Source organism: Papilio polytes, unplaced genomic scaffold (assembly GCF_000836215.1).
Source record: "Papilio polytes unplaced genomic scaffold, Ppol_1.0 DF824135.1, whole genome shotgun sequence".
In the NCBI taxonomy this organism is placed as follows: domain Eukaryota; kingdom Metazoa; phylum Arthropoda; class Insecta; order Lepidoptera; family Papilionidae; genus Papilio; species Papilio polytes.
The window spans coordinates 1,806,324-1,825,960 of record NW_013525069.1 but is presented as its reverse complement, the minus strand read 5'-3'; the positions used below and the strand labels follow the sequence as shown (position 1 = coordinate 1,825,960).

The following is a 19,637-nucleotide window of genomic DNA, read 5'->3' as shown; positions in this document are numbered from 1 at the left end:
AAAAAAAAAAAATAAAAAAAAAAAAAAAATAAATATACCGACGAATTGAATACCTCCTTCTTTTGGGAAGTCGGTCAAAAAAAGAAACTCATTAATGTAACAAGGATTACGCAACAAAAAAAGAAAAGAAAAAAATAAACACTGTGCAAAAAAGAGTACGGACCAAAAGTCTGTAGATATTGTTTTAAAATAAAAATGATTTTGAAACGAGATGCGGAACGAAATCAATACAACGCAGTTTTTAAATGTGTGTACGAAAATGTCGGTTAATGATACAAGACTAGTTTCTTTTTATATCCCTTCGCACTCACTGCTATCTAATTAGTTATTTACGAAGCGGCGGAGTTTGTCTCGTTACGGTGTACAAGGCAATTTTTCCTGAAGTAGAACACCGCAGAATTCCGCGACTGTACGCTTGGCCGGCCGCCAGCAAATCCGCAATGACCGGCCATATGTTACACCGAACAGAAAAATATGGACGCGATGTGACAAATTTTATCAATAATGAATATTGTGGTGTTCCGCCTTTTTAAATTCAATTACACTTCACTATTTTAAAATTCTATAATACATATGGTGTGGAAAAAAACTGTTTTTTCGAGATAATTTCAAGTCTTTGGTAAGTATTAATTTACTGGCGTTCATCACCTAGATTGATAAGTTTATAGTTTAAAATTTGAATAATTTTACTAGTACACACTAAAAAGATCTATAGATAATTAGTGTTATTAATAATTCAACTTTGTTATTAATATCCATATAAACCGCTAAGAATTCGTACAGGGCCTAGTCTAGTCAACGTTATCGCCAAACTTTAGTGAGAGGTGTTCGAGTAAAGCTATTGACATTTGGTATTTCTTGTACTTGTATTTAAATTGACATTATTATTATCACAGATTTTGTCTAGAGCCTTTGTTTATTTTTAGAAAAAATTACAATCTTATAAATAGATCACCAATTCACTACTTCTTACATATGTTGTTGCTCGATGGTTGTCAAGAGGAAAAAATATATTTTAAAATGTGCAAAGCTATGTTTGTGTTCATAATGCGTGCAAGCCAAGCGCAGATCACAAACAAGGCCATATTTCACGTCCCCAACTTTACACAACACGTTCACAAATCAGCGATAATTCACTTTTCATGTTCTTAAAAGATAGCGGGAAAATTGGCTCGAGTCCAGCGGCCGCTCAGGCGCTATGTTATTGCCCGCCACTTAAAATATGATCTCTGTAATAAAACGATATTATTTAAATTGAAAACGTTCTCGCGATCTCTCGATTTTTTTTATTTAGTGTTTTCAATACGATTTTTTTTAATTACTTTTTTACGTTTTCTAAATAAATTAATTTAAAACATGTTTGTAAAAGGAAAGGAAAATAGGATGATTTTGGTACCTATTGTGGATTTTAGTATGATATTATCCAATAGAAAACAACTTCTCGTCTTATTAATAAGCATATTTGATAGTCCTTATGAGTTTAAACCTATCCCTTTCATATTTCAGATTAATTTTTAAAATCGTTCTGCAAAACCGCTCTATAATTTTGTCGTGTCTGTTATATATTTAATAAAATAAACAATCCTGTCTATAGAGCTATCAATTCAATTATCAACAACAGTTCTACGTCACGTTTGCTGTCTATCATTTGATATCGTGTATAAATTGAAATTAACTCTTCTCTAAATCTGTAGCAATCTGTAGGTATATCAAACAGTGACTTGTCGACGGCTCGCAGCGGTAATGGACTGGAGCTAATTAAATTCGTCAGCATCACCGATGAAGCGATGAGGCGTCACGCTTTAGGCAACATTACTCGCTGTAAGTCAGGAATAACTAATATGCCGGAAATAGTATTTAAGTCTAATTTGAACCTGGAATCTTCTAACTAGTCCAATCTAACTAATGTTATGTGAAAGTTCAGATGAATGGATGTTTGTTAGAGTTTGTAGCCTAAACGACTGAACGGATTGAGATGAAATTTGGTACAGATGTAGAGGATAGTCCGTAAGAACATATAGGCTACTCGCTTTTGGTTTTTTTGTTTACACGAGGACGGATTAGCGGGCGAAAGCTAGTTAAGAAATAATGTACACAATTGACACCTGTCAACTTTGTCGAGCGATTCCGTGAAGTACGTAAGTTTTTAGTGTACAGAAAACTAATAAAATCTTCGCGTGTCTAGTGAGGATGGATTGGATGTTACAGACATCAATCTTTTCCTCGATGAATTATTTAACACAATCGGCAAATTCTGGACCAAAGAACATAAAATTGTAACCGAACCAGAATGATAAATATTGAACGTACGAGTACTAACATAAATGTACAATTTTATTTCAAAAACCAGAACTTTACAAACATTTCAACATTACTAAGATTATATACAAAATATGCAGTTTAACTATTGCATTCTTTTTAATAATAGACTATTTTAATATTGGCAGATCATCCATTCTTTATAAAAACCCTAGCTTTCGCCCGCGACTCCGTCCGCGTGAAATTAAAAAAAAAGTGAGTAGCCTATATGTTCTTCCAGACTATCCTCTTCATCTAGACCAAATTTCATCGAAATCCGTTCAGCCGTTTAGGCTACAAATTCTAACAAACATCTATCCATCTAAACTTACGCATTTATAATGTTAGTAAGATTACCTTTAAAAAAATACTCGTATGTTTCTTTCCAAATTTTATGTCAGCGATTTTAAATGTGGATCATATTAATATACTAAAAATTGTCGTATAATAAAACATAGTAAATGAGAGTTGCAATAAAACAGCGTAAGTTTGCAGCCTCTAGGACGTCTACTTAGTCTGGCTGCCGGCCAGGTATGCGTTGATAAACACTTAATGCTCCTATACCATATCTAAACGGAGCTTATCAAACAAGCTTCATAATTATGCAATGCTGAATATCGAACAAATGTGACGTTACAGTTTTCATAACCGCTGATACAATTTATAGGTGTACATTCGTTATCAAAATTGTTTTGCTCAGCTAGTATGGAAACGAGGTTGTTTTTATATCTTTTTATATTGTCGTAAGGAGATAACTGACATAAATATTTGGTTAGTTAAGAGTATATTCATTAGCAAGTCATCGATCAGCTCTTTTGTATACACGATTATTTTATAACAAGCTTCAATAGCTTAAGCCTATAAAATTATTCGATTACTTTACTACGTTTTAATGAGATCGTTAAGCAGAAAGTTTTCATAGCTACGCTATCAGCAAATGAGTTTGCGATACATTACGAGCGGGGGCACTGGGGGCACTGGGGGCACTGGAGGCGCGGGAGCATTGGGGGCACAATAAAGCTCTGTCGCGAATAAATTGCCGCGATAAACTCGATATAATCAGCGCGTAAACTGTGCAGCCCATTTGCTCAACATTTGCCGAGTAATAAACGCGACTCTACTTCAAATGCGATATAAAAGTAAAAATGAAACGTTTCTTTGTATTTCACATTGATTAAACTAATTACTATATTCGAGACGTTTTCAAAAACATAGCGTAAATCCCATATAATCTATATCTATACTATTATAATAAAGCGTAAACACACACTTCTTTGCCTAAGATGTCAGCAGTTACAGCATATTTTTGAATAACTCTTTTTATAACAAAAAGCCCTACACTTACGTCACGCTTAAGGCTATATATTTTCACGCCATTAAACTTAGGGGGTAAATATTTTGGATAAAAACACTTATGTGGTAAAGAGAACATAAGTTGCTGCCAACATCAAGCAAGGTTGCCGTGGTATGTCATCATGTCATGTCATTTTGACATTTGCAATTGATAATTTGACACATGTAAACAATAAAATAAAAATTTCATAATTTTATGTGGTTGAAGTCGCACGGGAACAGCTAGTTCCTTATATTTATGTTGCATCCTTATTTTAAATCAAATAGATAAACTAAAAGAGAAATGTAAAACAACAACAAGGCAAGTAGATTTAACGCAAATCAAATTTCTTTTTTCGCACGTTATCTATATTGTAAGATACATATACGCTTCTTTAAAAAAAATACTTTACACGAAGGAAAACATGAACAAAATGAAACAACTACTTCAGTTTCAACTGGAGCTTAGCATAATAAACGTTTTCACCGAATACTCCAGACCACTGCAAAATACCAACATATGACCAATTTAAAGTTTTTTTGTAAAAACACCGCCACTAGCTTAATCCCTTGCTTAATTCTATGCATTTAGCTTTTAAATTCCACATGAAACTTCAGTTTTGTTCTTTAACCTCGACTTAAAGCTTTAAAAATAAAACAGGCTTGTTTGTGGTGTGTTTTCTTGCACGTGTTTATCCCTTTGAAACAGGGTTGCCAATTTAGATGTGTTCTTGAATCTGAGAAAATGTGGAACAGAAAATCTCGGAGGCTAAAGTCGGTAGAAATACGAGCCGTACAGGTCTTCTAGATTACTAAGAAAATACTTGTTGATGTTTTAACAAGTTATATTGTTAGTAATGATTTTATGAAGCAAAAAAGAATTAATTCAATCTTGTATTATCCATAGAGCTGTAACTCGTGTTTTGAAAATGGTGTATTTTTATAAATACATGATTCTCTTATTCCTAAAATCTAAATAATGACATTTTAATTGCAAATTTGAATAAAGTCTTATAATCTCACCAAAATTGTATGTTACTTTATGTTCATAATCTTCAATTTTACGCCATCTGTCGCTTTAAATATTGAACACTGAAAAAAAAAGATTAACGTTGGCTCCTTACTTAATAAGTCTTACCTGTTGTACATCAAAACGTCAGGTTTCCATAGCTTGTTCGGCGTGATGCGAAGATCCTTGACACCCCCGTACTCGCTGTCATTCCATCTCAAGTTGTAGTCATTCCATTCCTGGCACGTTAATCCTTTATTAGATATACTAAAGTTCCTCTTTACTTCTATTGCATAGACACAAATAATATCAGAATAAAATTGTAACTTTAATATTTGTTAAATAATCTTTGAATATTTTTTCTGATATTATCTGTGTCCGAAAAGCAATTAAAGCGAATGTAAACGCAATTCGTTGTAAATTGCATATCTATAGATGCTTCAGTATCGATACCGTCCGTATGGATGTATCCATGCTTTATTGAAAATGTAATTGGAGATCAGCACGAATTGTGCTCACAATATCGCCGGCGTTCGATAATTGAAAAAGAGACAATTAAGCTTATAGAAACAATTTTGAAGCCTTAAAGCGATTCAAATATATACAAAATTAATTGCATTACAATATGTGTAAAATTTCGACTATGATATAAATGAATTACGCAAAAAGCCGATTAAAATGACCGAACATTTTTATTTTTCTACCAATATTCAGTTACTTATTTAAATGATGTAAGTTGTATATCTAAAATTGCCTTTACCTTGTCACTTTTCCAAAGTCATAATGTCGTTCAAAATGGAACGTGATTGAAAACGTATTGAACAATAGATGGCGAACAAAAACTAACTTTAAATGGATACCATTAAGTTTCAAAATTGTTTCAAAACTGTACGCACAGAGGGCTATACAAGTCAAACTTGCCAACTGACAATAACGGAGGCCGCTATTTAGATAGCAACGTAACAAAGCTGACTTAAGGGCCCCTACAAACTTCGTACCCTCCACTCATATTACAAAAGTTTGTTTTAACTTGGAGGCAATATCTGGGCTGTGTCACCGAACGATTGTAAACTTCACCAACTTATAATCTTACTAGACATAATTAATAAATTGGCTGACCAATTACCAACTTGACGTGTCATTAATCATACTTCATACTAATATTATAAATGCGAAAGTTTAGATGGATGGATAAATGAATAGGTTTAAGTCAGTATTATATAAAGCAATTAAAAAATGTATATTACAAGAAACTGTCTAGAAAAATCATCAAATTGCAATAATTAATTCACACTTTTATAACACATAGTTACTTTAGTAAGATTCTAAACTGTCAGAGTTCACAATCTAACGGCGTCAATAACAAACTTTATAACAAAGTCATCGATATTTGCTCATAGTGTTAGAGTATATGTCGCAGACAATATGGGGGTAAAATGTTATTTAGTAAACTAACATAGAAACAATATTCTTGCAATTCAAAGCCTATCCAGTGCGTACAATTTTAAATATTACGTCTTAAAAACTATCATTTGCTTTTCATCAAAAAATATTTCTTAACTATAAACTATAGTAATAAACAGTTAACCAAATATAAACTAAATAATAACTAATCATACTCAAATTAAAAAAACAAATGAAATTATATTTAAATTTGTTGATATTTAAATATAAAATTATTAATGTAAAATACATCAACAAATTTGATTAGCAAATGAACTGATAGAAGAGCCGATATTTCACATGATTCACAAGACAAAAGCCATAGCACAAAGGTTACTCGCACATAACAAGAGACCTCAGCAGAATGACATCACAGATTGTACTCTTGTCCACATGGGTCACATGTTATTGTACACGTATAATACAAAGTTTTACAATCACAGACAGAAATACAAACATGCGTTAAAACATGCAATTTTCTATGTACAACACAACACAAAAGCGTAGGACTTACATCTAAAGGACCAATGAAATTTTATTTTGACCGCTTTCCAAGATTTTTCTCGAACATAATTAGGGTAATCAATCACTACAACTTTTTTTTAAATATACTAAGCTGCCATTTTGGTAAATGCTAAGTTAATTGTCATTTAATTCGCTTTTTAACATACCTTTAGTGTTCACAGTAAATTTTATAAATGCTAGTGTAAATTGTAAATGTGACGCTGGCGCTCTCTCGTGTCGGAGCCCAAGACCCACTTCTGGTCGCTGCGCCAACGCAGTAAGTGTAAATTAAATTGACAACAGTAAAAGTATGTTATTTAGGCTTTATTTATATTTGTATTTTAATAAAATATCAAACTGACTTAAAAACTGTTAAATAAAAAATAACACTAATTAACTCAGTAAATAAAGTGTATTATTATTGAAATAAACAAAAAAAACGTTACAAATATAAAATTCGATTTATCTGTCAAATGATCGAACTTAATGTGAAATTTTAGAATGTTTTTTAATTATGTTTTTAATAATAATTTCATTCCACATGCACAGTAATAAAGTACTACAGTCAGTTTTTAGCCAAACATTAAAAATCAGCAAATGTTCCATTTGTGCACAATATAACAGTGGTACGTAAATAAGATGTGCAAAATTTTGATAAATCGACAATCTTTCACCAATATGTTACTTTCAATTGACACAAACCTAAATAACGCTTGTTTTTTTTAGTTGTGTTTTTTTATTTTATTTTTAAAAAGCACAGGAATGCTGACAATGTTGTGTTTTATAAAATGTTTTATGAGTATATTCAGGTCAACTATTAGTACATATTGTTAATGCATTGCGGCTTACACGGCAGTTTTATCGCGAAAAACACTATACGAAAATTCGTCAAGAAATAACTTCTTTAAGGAGATACATTCATTATTTAAGATGTATTTTCGGGGCAATTTTTCCAGCTAGAATTAGTTAAGGTATAAAATACTTAATATCTCGCCGCTCTGAAACATTAATCTTTACTTACCGGTACTTAAAAAGTAACTTATTTTAACAATGTTATATGAAACATTACTGAACGTACCAAATAAGACTAAATCATGATAAGTTCGCATGATGGGTTGCATGAGAGGGTCTACTTACTAGTCACTACTGCATGGCTGGAAGATCATTACAAGGATCGAAAGAATCTCTAAGAAACTGTTAACATACAACAGTCATATCAAATCTGCCGCATACTCCACAATGCAATGCAATTTTCATAGATAGATAGCAGAAGAAATTAAGGACAGAGTCAACGCATAGAATCAAACAAGTCAAAGAAACTAAAAGAAGAAATCAAAAGAAAAAGGAAAGAAAAGATAGAAATTTTATTGAGTTAATTTAGTTTGCTTTATTTAATCACACTTACCAATGACAGCCATATATTGGTTATAAGTAGTTGATTCTTCTCGTCCTATTTGGTTAGACGATGTCAACATAAACAGAGAGAAAGGCCGCAGTCAGTATAATGTTGTAGAGAGGTAACTCCACTCGGCACATACGGCGGGCGGCGGGCGGCGGACAGGGGGTGCGACCGCCACCGGGCTCGCGCCCCCTCGCCCGCGCCCTCCGCCCGCCGCCCGCACCATCTAATGCTGGTAGGCGAAACGACGCAACAACAAGGTAACGAGTAACACCGACTCCATGCGACAGTTTGCCGCGAAGGCGCCTCGAGCCGCGCCCGCCTCCTGCCTACACCCAAACACTATCATATCCCCGACGTGCTTTCAAAACGCAAAAGCAATATACATAATTCTGTGCATACTGTGCTTTTAGCGTGAATAGAAATTAGAAAATTTTGTATATTAAGAGAAATTTTGATAAAATCGAGTGTCGTGTTTACCGGTGGTGTCGCAAGGGCGGGGCGGCGAAGGCGCCGGGCCCGGCTCCTACCACTTACCAAGTTAAGCCAGACGTTTGTCGTCAAGATTTGGTTTTTCTCATCCTTATTTTGTTAAATGCAACACGCGGCAAAAGAAATAAAAAAACATACAGTGAATTTACGTAAACTAATTGAATTCAAGTCTGTCGCCATTTGAATCTAATGGAATAAAATGATATCAGTGGAAATTGTAAAGACTTTGTTGGTTTAACAAAAGATATGGTACAGATAGAACTTTATCGATAAGAGAACGTTTTTATAATAACCCTGAGTAATACGGATGAGACAACAATTAAAATTCCCTTGAACAGAAAAGAAGCGGAAATAGACAATTCGCTGAAGCAAAATTTTGTTCAAGAGAAATTTTAAATCCTAAAATGTTTACCAGTTTACTTCTATGAGCTAAACTGTGTTGTTACTAAGGTTAATTCTTATAAGTTAACATCTTACTTACCATGTTAACAAGTTTTAATAAAATTAAATTCCTATATGGATGAAAATCATTGTAAAGATCTCAACCTATTAAAGGAAATCAATTTTCTTGTTTCTTTATTACATTTAGGTTAAAAAGACGTTAGATTATTTTAAATAATAATAATGTTAACACTTTTTATTGTTAATTATCAAAATATTTAAATTTTAAAGAGGAAAATTAAGAAAAACACTAAATATTTGTTACAAAACGCACAGACAACATAAATCAATAAATACACTTATGCGATAAAAGATACAGGCAATCCATTTGCTTAATTAACGTAGTTGCGACTTCCTCAACGAGACGCGGCGCCGGAAACTAGTTGTAAAGGGATTCTATGAACTTTTACATAGTGGATTTTTTAACGTGCAGTGTTGCCAACACAACGCTGTGATATCACAAGAGATAGACTAACTATATAGCATTATGACTTAAAGGATATTGTAAAATTTACAATGCTAGGTTGTACGAAATTTGAAAGAATGTTTGACTAAGTCTACTCCTCTGGGGTCGGAGGACCAGGTTTTCTTCAAGCACTTCGTTCGTGTTCATGTCACATGTTAAATGTTATCATATTACTCTCTTGAGTATAAAATGTAAGTTAAAAACAACCGCCAAGATATTAGAAATATTTATAACTTAAAATATTTTACATTGACAAAATAAAGTTCAAATATTTCTCAGTTGCCAATGACACTGTGAAAATATTGCTAAAAGATGCGAAAGCTCGGAGCGCTTTGAAAGCGTTATGCCCGCGGCGCAACCGCTGTCGACTTACTTTGTCCCCCTGGTTGTTCCATTTTACAACGGAACATTATCCCGTTCGTGCAACTTCCGTTGTGTTCCACAGATCAGGGCCACAAGAGCGCTTCGTTAACTGAATTCTTAGAAAGTTCAATTTTAACGCCTTTCTTTTCTAACTGTATTACATTTCTTTCTATTTATTTCCAGTCAATAATATCTTGAATTTAATTTTAAATACTTCATGTTTTGAATTTATAATCAGTACTAGTTTTCAACGGCACTTTAACTTAAGACTAAGAAAATTAATAGATATAGCCTAAATTACTTAGTGATAATGTAACTTTGTAATGGTGAAAGAATTTTAGAACTAAATCTGGTAGTTTCTGAGTTTATTAAATTAAAGCCATTCCTATTTATAATATAGACATGTTTATTTTTTATCAAATCTTACTAATATTATAAATGCGAAAGTTTAGATGGATTGATGGATGTTTGTTAGAGTTTGTAGCCTAAACAGCTGAACACATTCCGATGATATTTGGTACAGACGTAGAGAATAGCCTGGAAGAACACATAGGCTACTCACTTTTGGTTTTTAATTCCACGCGGACGGAGTCGCGGGCGAAAGCTAGGACAATTATAAAACTTACTACTGTAAAATGTACAAAAACAATACGTCAGTCCTCATTTCATTAAAAAAACACACAGATAGAACAGCATGTTTTGTATAATTATCTCGGTGATAGAGTTATATTATGTACATAACAATGAGTAGACTATTGTTAGGAGTCCTTTGGGAACCTTTTCAGAACCGGACATCCGGTTTGCAAAGGAATAGTAAAATAATATTAAATCGATACGAATATAAAGCATGAGTTAAATTTCAAATATCCAAACTCAATTATTATTTCAGATAAATAGACTAACTTCAAAGTTGTTCCTTTCTGTTACTAACTTCGGCTAAAAGCGTGCACTCGCGCTAAAAGTGAGTTCAGATTACTAAAGTAAAACTAAAGTCGGTATCAAGTGATGTTTGTTCGCTAAAACATTTGTAAACCTAAACTACTTACAAGTTCTCATGTTGAGGAAACAGGAAGAGATCTACGATCGTTAATCTCTAAACGAAATAAACTACACTTTTAGTTTGAGCACTTGGTAAGTTTTATTACGAACTAAAGCCATTGTAAGATCCTTGTAGTGAAGATTTGATATCTTATAAACCTAACACTAACGTAGCCATTCCTTAAGAAACGCCATCTAGTGGCCTTATCTTTGGATAACATTTTATAGAAGTAGAAAGGAATTTATTTGTATGTAGTACTTTACTTTTTTAATCCTTTTGCCGAAACACTAAATAAACAAGTTACAAAAATGCATACTTTAATAAACTCTTAGCTAAACATTACAATTGACGGTGTACTGTTCGACTGTTCAGTTAAAATTGAAGGTAGTGTGAAGTATTTTGTATTTGGTTGTTTAAACTAAATACGTTAAAGTCCAGGGTAACATTATCTCTAAACAATATAAGTTAGAGGCAACGTAATTCGTTATACCAATTGTTCCCAGGGCGTTTACGGGTCTGTTAATACATAAATTTTACAATATCCGCGTATACAATACCACTAACAAATACAACGGAATATTAACAATGGTTCTAATCGGTATGGGCAATAAACTCCGATAGTTTTGTTAATTAAAATGGAAACTACAAATTTGGAAATTTATTCAAATTTCTATTTACCGTCTGTAAATGGAATAGATTGAAATATGAGTTTTACTAATCAAATAAGTTTAAATCGTTAAACAATCTGTATTTAATTATATTTTCATTAAAAGTTCTCTATTGCCAAAAATATACATTACTAGCTGTTGCTCGCAACTTCGTCTGCGTAGAATTAAAAAAAAGTAGTCTATGTGTTTTTTTAAACTATCATCTACATCTATTCTAAATTTCATTTAGATCCATTCAGTAGTTTAGGCTACAAACTATAACAAACATCTATCTAAACTTTCGAATTTATAACATTAAGTAAGACCTTCATTCTGTATAAAGAAAATTGTAGTTTTACGTACAACATTACCAATTATAACGTAATCTTTTATTTCTAGTAAAATGCATTTTTAATTCATCAAATCTTTTAAGACAGAAAGAAAGGAAAATGTTCCGAAGTTCGCACTTTGCTGTGACTACTTCCCTTTTTATCTTGCAAGATTGCACTTACAGATAGTAGAAAAGGAAATGCCTTAGAAATAATTCGTCTTATTTAGTCTTGAAGATATTGCAACTTAAAAGGAATAATGAATGTATGTATTCTGTATGAATTATAATGTTCTTAATTTAAAAAAAAAAGTATTATCTTACGTCTTTTTAACCCATTCGTAATTAAAGATTCAAAATATCGAATAAATAGCTTGCTGAAAAACATCCTAAAGCCTTTTTATATTTCTTTAACAAATGAAAAAATCACACAAAATTAATCAAGTCTATTGTATTTTTTTATCCATATTCTATACATGAGCTTTAAAAGTATTTAATATTAGCATTTTTCAACTTCGTAGAAAAACGCAATTCTTTCATAAAACTGGTTTAGTAAATTATAATAGGACGAGATATACCATTGCAATTGTACGTTATAAGTGGAACCCTACCTATTAAGATAAGCAAGTTTAAGTGTCTAGATATATGAGAGATGGCTTACCACGTCAATGATCTGCTGCAACGTGAGACCGAAGCGCACCTCGAGAGGCTCGCTCTCGTTGGCGACGGGCCGCTCCAGGGTGTTGTAGGAGGCCAGCAGCGCGTTCAGCAACCGCTTCTCGTGAGGACCTTGCTCCGATACTGAACATAAAAAAACTATATGTTAGATCTGTGGACGTGATTAAATTAAGTTATATTTTAAGTTTTTAACATTAAGACGCGAAAATGTTACTTTAAAGTTCATATAAGGCTGTTGAAACAACGCAAATGTATTGTGAATTCAGTAATGTTTTCAGTTACAAAAAATATTGTTACTTATTATTTAAAAACAGCAAATACTTAATGTAATATCTATAAAGTACTCTTTCAAAACCATACCTCGTACAATCCGCACAGGAAACATTTCGATGAAAAATTGCGCCTCGCACCGCTACAAATTAAGTAAATCCCAAAAGCTTACCTTTGTCGGTGGCACACTCGTGCAGAAGCCGAGATAAGACCATTAGCCACGCACCTGGACTCCTCAACTGGATATATGACCGCTCTTAGCCGGAAGACAAAGGGCCCAATTTACTGGCGTGTTCTTTCTCAGAAATTCACTAGAGTCCGACTCGAAGGACCAGCAATAAACACTCGTTTTAGGAGCTTAGATCGCTCTTATGAACGTGATATACGGCGGATAAAATGGGACAGCCTCTGGTGGATTAAGTAAAAGAAAAGGATAGAGATGTTCGGTTGGAGGTAAACGTTGGTTTATGTCCCGGAGAATTCAATGAAACCTCGGTCACATTTTACAGATAAAGGATATTGATTCCTCCTTTATGTGTTGATAATGTTTGAAACCGCGAGATATTTAATGAGACTGTGAATTATAGATGGAATAGGTACATACTCAGGTACGAGTAGCTTCTAACTCAATTCAACTGTTTTGCTCAGCGTTATGTTTTATTTATACACATTAAAATGTTTCTACAAGTCCTGGCAGTGGACTTGAAAGATATAAAGCGAACTAAACAAAAGCAAGAGGATAATGTCAACCTCGGCTTTAGTAGCTACAGAGCAATAATGTGGCAGACGGCAACTAATCCTCCGCGGCGAGGCGAGGCGATATTAACGCACAAGTGGACAACAGACTTTATTACTGTATCTTGCGCGGCCCGGACGGCTTTTGGCAACGGATCAAGCTTCTCGGCCACCGCTGACTCACGAATAACTTTGCTAATATTAAACTTAACAATTTTAGTTACGATTAATTTAACTTAATTGGATATATTTTACAACAACTCTAATTAATTTTGTGGAAAGTTATTAAAATTACAGCTTCTTTTATAACACTAGCTGTTGCTTGCAACTTTGTCCGCGTGAAATTGAAAAATAAAAGAAACGTACATTACTCAACGATAACGTAGCTTTTTAATGGTGAAAGAATATTTGTCATCGGCCCAGTGGTTTTTGAGTAATTCCAAAACATACAAAAATCCAAAAATTCAAATCTTTCCTCTTTCTCATAGTAGTATAGATTAAGAATGTAAGAACGTAGACTATATTAAATATTCATAATTTATTGAACAAGGAATTGAATAAAGTGGTCGCATGCAATTGTAAAAACATCAAGAAAATGCCACATGAAGAACTAAAGCAATCACTACACGACAGGAGACGACGGTTTTGCATGAATCTTGAAATAAACGAACTGTCGAGAGGTCGTATTCGATTACTAGAGCCATTTCTACAACGTGAGGGGTTAATTAAAATGTCTATCTATGATTGTTACAATGACAAAGGCCACGTCATCATAGAAAGACTAAATATTTTTGTTACTTTTTACACTTCTGTGAGTTTGGAATGTGTTGCCATGTGTTGTGATGAAAAAGGTTAAAATATTTCTTACGATGCGGACGTTCATCAAGATACGTCGAGAACGGCTTGAAGGATTTTGATGAAAGTCACAGAAGAACATTGTCTGGAAGAACACATAGGGTATTTACTAAGTTTAGTTTTGATTCCATGGGTAACAACTAGTAGATCATAAAAGGGAAATAAAAAAGTAGGAGAAAGAAATAGAAGAATTAAATGTTAGAAAAATGAACAAAAGAATTTAATAAAAGAAATGAAAAATGTGGAATAAATTATCATCATTAAAATAAATGGATAAAATGAAATCTCATTACGTCGCTGCCTTATCCTTTAACGACGCACATAAAATAATATTATTATGAGTACCTTTGACGCTATTACCTTTTAGCTCGGGATCAGGACGCCTTATTGCAAGGTACGGGATATACTTTAAGACATCACATACGAAATTAGTTCTAATTGCAATACAACAAGCATTCTTTTCAAACGTTACACAAAAATCTATTCATTTGAATTTTCAAATATCTAATCTCCACTTTAGTATCAAAATTTTGGGTTATTTTGTATAAAACCAAACTATTTAGGATAAATTTTATTCTAAGAGGCCTGGTCCATCCTTGCTGCAGTAAAAATTCTTGCCTCTATTCATAACAATATTCTATCACTGTAGATTTTTTTATGTCATAAGGTGGCAAACGAGCAAGCGGCCACCTGAATCCGCCAAAATGGCGAAGCAACCGCTGCCCAAAGACATTCGACATCGACGGAGGAAGAGACGCACATAAAAAGCATATTTCCCCTTCCGGTTACATTATCCGATTATCTGAGTAGACAAAAAAGAACGATAGTATAGACGCGCGTCATTCAATCACAATAATGATGGCCACATGACGTCATTCAATGTATGAGATTGGACTTCTGCACGTGAATCACAATGACACGGTCCGACACTCTATGGAAATAGATGTAAACGCAAACGTGTTATTCATGGATAGATAGCTTGTGAAGTTTATAACATTATAGCAGTTCTAAATATATTGCGTATTTTTATAACAAGGTTTTAAATCAGATGTAGCGTTTTCCAATCATCACAAGATTTTAAATACATAATTTAGTAAATAAATCATTGTTTCAAAAATATGTATTAAGTTACATTACATGTGGTACAAAAACAAGGACACTTTAATACATTTTTTTTTAATTAAGCATGTAAAATTGTTGCTAGTTTAATAAACTACAAGTTGGTATGACTAGTGTAAAATAAAATTGTACTGAAGCGTTTTTGCTTTTAAACCCTTTATTAAGATATCTTTCCTACCTTGGATATCCAGACGAGTACTGTACATTCATTTTCTTATTGATTTACTGATTCACACGTTGGGTCTCCACAGCTCGTCTATAGTATAGTAGGAATTAAATAATTTAAGTTTAAAAAGCAAATTTAGCAATCGTAATCAAAAGTTGTTTATTGCCCCTTCTAGAAACCGATTTCCAAAATTATATTTGTCAAATAGTTATCAAATTTAAGCAAATATGCCGTAACGATTATGTCAAACGCTAATGGACGAATGCGATACACCGGTACGCTCCAGTGTGCACACAGCCTAATTCCCTGTTAGGCGATTTTCGTTAATCGTCCGAAATTTTCATGTGAGCGACCAACGTTATTCGAGGCACTACCATACTAATAAAAGCAGACATGTAATCCAGAACGTCTATTTTAAAATGCCCGTATTAGATTTTCAACTTTATGTTGAAGCAATAAAACTTATACTGCAATACGAAACATGTAAAACTTAATGAATTGTTACATTGCGGATAAATTTTCAACTTTATTAATAAAAGATTAAAGCACATTTTAGAATAATTACTGCGGTCGGGCGCGCTCATCGGTGCGCTCTAATTGAATTCTCGTGTCCACCAGCGGCGATAATAAAAATAAATATCAACAATTTTGTTCTTAATTTTATAATGCATCAAATGTTTGATACTCAAGTACTTTGCTGTGCTCTCATCCCTTTTAATTACCTCTATATTTATACGCTTTTTTACAATTAAACATGACATTATACTCATTTAAATCTGAACAAGACTTGGTGGGATAAAGCACTTGAGTTATCTTCAGGTCCTGGATTCAATTACTTTGTTTTTTTAACATAAATAAACCAACGCTTGACCACGATTCCACCTAAGCTTAGTGAAGTCGCGGCCGAAGGATAAATGCGCGCTGGCTCAATAAGTGCCGATGTTTTACGTCATGTACCAATATGGTTCAAAGTGGAGACATAGTAGTAGTAGGGGCTACAGTTTCCGCAACTCCACAGCTAGTATTTTGCGTGAGAAAGTAGATATAAAGACCAACATTATAATGAAAATTTTCATATAAATCATTGGGTTTATAGAGTAAGGAGTAAGCAAAATTCATAATATGTAACATTATACACGGTCCACTGCCGTCCCTTGGCGGTCTCCACACATTTCTATTTCTAACGGACGATAATGCTTTACAAAGGACGACATATCACACGTCTATTTTGTTAGACTTTGTATTGTATTCAATATCATGTCATATTTAGATAACGTATAATAATTTCATAATGTAATCTCACACTTATTTACCAGAATGATTCAGATTTTCGCACTTACTGCTTCTCGCGACGCGACTTCGTCCGCGTGCAATTAAAATATAGTCTTTGTTACTTACAGATAAATTACCTTTCTAACGGTGAATGAATTTTTAAAATCAGCCTAGTAATTTTTGAGTTATTTCAATACATATAATATATACAAAAATAAAAATCTTTCCTCTTTATAACATTAGTATATGTAGATATAAATGGGGAAACGAGGGACGCGAACACCGAGGTGCATATAGACGTTTATGGACATCAACAATAACAGAGAAACGACAGATGCGTTGATCTAAGTTCGAATACAGAATGACACAAAGAATATTTTTACAGATAAGTACTGCATTTTCTATAAAATTTAACCAAATATAAATACAAGGATATCAATGACTTTCTTTAACAATCCGTGCGATCGCGTAAATTGTGTCATTTTGTCAGAAAACCGAGACAAAGCAACGAAGGGAATGGGGCAAAATTGAGGTAGCTGAACGGTTGTCATGGCAACGCCCCTTAGATGCCCATGACGGTCGTCGGAGTTTCTCCTTCGACCGAGCTATGTATTAATTAAATCGGTCCACTGAAATCGCCGTGTTATTAATTTGTGTACGAATCCATTTTAACTGTAAATTATTGTTTTCTAATTGTATGGATATGACAGGTTTTGAATGTTTTGTTTTATTGTCACAATAAGTATATTAAATAAAATGTGTCTGTGCTCGATATTGTACAATTTCAGTATAACAAATTCAAAATATTCCTTGTTATTGTAAAGCATTTTTATATGGCCCAACATTACAATACAATTAAGAAGCATGTTATTATCAATTCAAATAAATTACAGTTCTCTGGATAAACAGAGACAAAGCATTCAATTTGTAATCTTAATATTCGTTAAGATTTTAAATTGAACTGAAAACTAACACTTTAACCACCAAATGTTTCTCTCGACATTAGGAACTCGCTAATGACTATTGCGGTACATACTCGTATAAAAGGATCAACCGCTTCCCTGCCATTAGGGAATCGTAAGCCCTTGGAGTTTAATTCCTAATACAACCACCCATCTTATATTTAACCAAACCCTTTCTTATTGAAGTCACTATTTTATTCATAAATGTTAAGATTAAGGTATTAACCTTCCTTTTTAAATTAAATTAAATTTATTTATCTAGGTTTTAGATTTTTTTCTGACAATACTAATTTCTTTAGCAGCGCTTCTCTCTTTATTATTAACTCAAATATATAGTAGAACCTCGATAACTCAAACCTTGGTAACTTATAAACTTCTATAACTTCAAAAAATGATATGTTCCCTTCCTATCAGAGCCCAAAACCTCTACAATATAGACCCTTGATAACTTAAAACCTCTATAACTTAAAATATTTTGTGTTTCCCTTAGACTTTAACTTTTCGAGGTTTTACTATATATCTATTCTATTGGTTAGTTTATAATTTGTAAATCTCTTCGTAAATCTTATTCGTAATTATATGTATAACAGTGGTAGTGCCCGCTTTAACATCTTAGCACGAATCGGCCGGCACGCCTAGTGTAATACCATGACCACACAGAAGACAGGCGTGAAATGTAAGTAATTCCGTGTTTCGTCTGATGAGTGTGGTGCCGGAGGCCTAATTTAAGTCCCTTTCTCTTTACCACCCTTTTCTTATAAGGAGAGGATGGGTAGAGGAAGTGGATTTGACGGAGGAGGAGATACATAGGAAGGGGAGATATCCTCTTTATGTGTCCTCTCTCCTCTGTCGGATAAGGGTAGGCAACGCATCTGCAATTGCGGGTGTCTATGGGCAGCGGTCGCTTCGCCATTATGGCGGACCGCTTGCTCGTTTGCCACCTTATGTTATAAAAATATATATATATCAATTTTCTTTATTACAATACAAATATGAATAAACCGGAAAAGTAAAACATAATCTATAAAATATACATTGAGCCACAAAGGTAACGGAATCCTTTGAAGGATTTGCTACCTTTCTTTTATATTTATTACTTTGATAAAAACATTAATAATGGAATAAAGAAGTGAAGTTCTAAGGCTACGCTTTTTAACAATATGTAAAAATTGTAAAATTGTTTTTACGAAAGCTTTCGTATACTTCAAATTGCTTATAGATACTTTTAAATCATTAATTTCTTAGGAGTTTCATATAATGTTTTACGCTATAATAGAATTAATTCATCTTTTGTTTTGACACAAAATATAAGAAGGAATTAATGTTAAGGGAAACACATTCCCTATTCAGGAGCCTGCTTTTAACTACAACAAAATTCAATAAATCAATCTCATGGACTAGAGTTAAAGTTTATTTAACCATTTATATTTTAACCCTAAAATATAAAGAGAACATGGTGAATATTAAAATGGTGTAAACATAATATTTAGATAATATTCAGTTTGTAATTACATCATTTGACATTAGCCACGTTTACTGGTTATTCCGTTATTGAGGTTAAAATAGGATGCTTGATCGTAAAATTGTAAAGCGTGACTCTGCGGGTCAGAGTAAATTCATAATAGTAATAAAAATTCCAACACAGCATTATAGTTCTTAAAGTTATACAGATTGGAACTACAATAGCGTGCGCGACTAGCAGTTGTCGACACCCCAATGTTACAGCGTAATTTGAATATAGAGAGCCAGTTTAGTTCGACTTCGCTAACATGTATGCAAAAATTACGAGCTTGCCGCCAACTGTTGCTTCATAACACTT

At 33.2% G+C, this 19,637-nt stretch overlaps 1 protein-coding gene across 1 annotated transcript in view; it reads right to left on the bottom strand.

Annotated features, from left to right (window-relative positions):
* Positions 1–19,637, bottom strand: part of LOC106099292 (neuronal acetylcholine receptor subunit alpha-7-like) — a 74,755-nt gene that overhangs the window by 11,492 nt on the left and 43,626 nt on the right. Inside the window, exons 2-4 of the mRNA XM_013277795.1 lie at positions 12,423–12,562; positions 7,992–8,036; positions 4,769–4,878 (exon numbers count right to left, since the gene is read on the bottom strand). Of these exons, the coding sequence (XP_013133249.1) occupies positions 4,769–4,878; positions 7,992–8,036; positions 12,423–12,562 (295 nt within the window). The remainder of the gene's footprint in view (positions 1–4,768; positions 4,879–7,991; positions 8,037–12,422; positions 12,563–19,637) is intronic.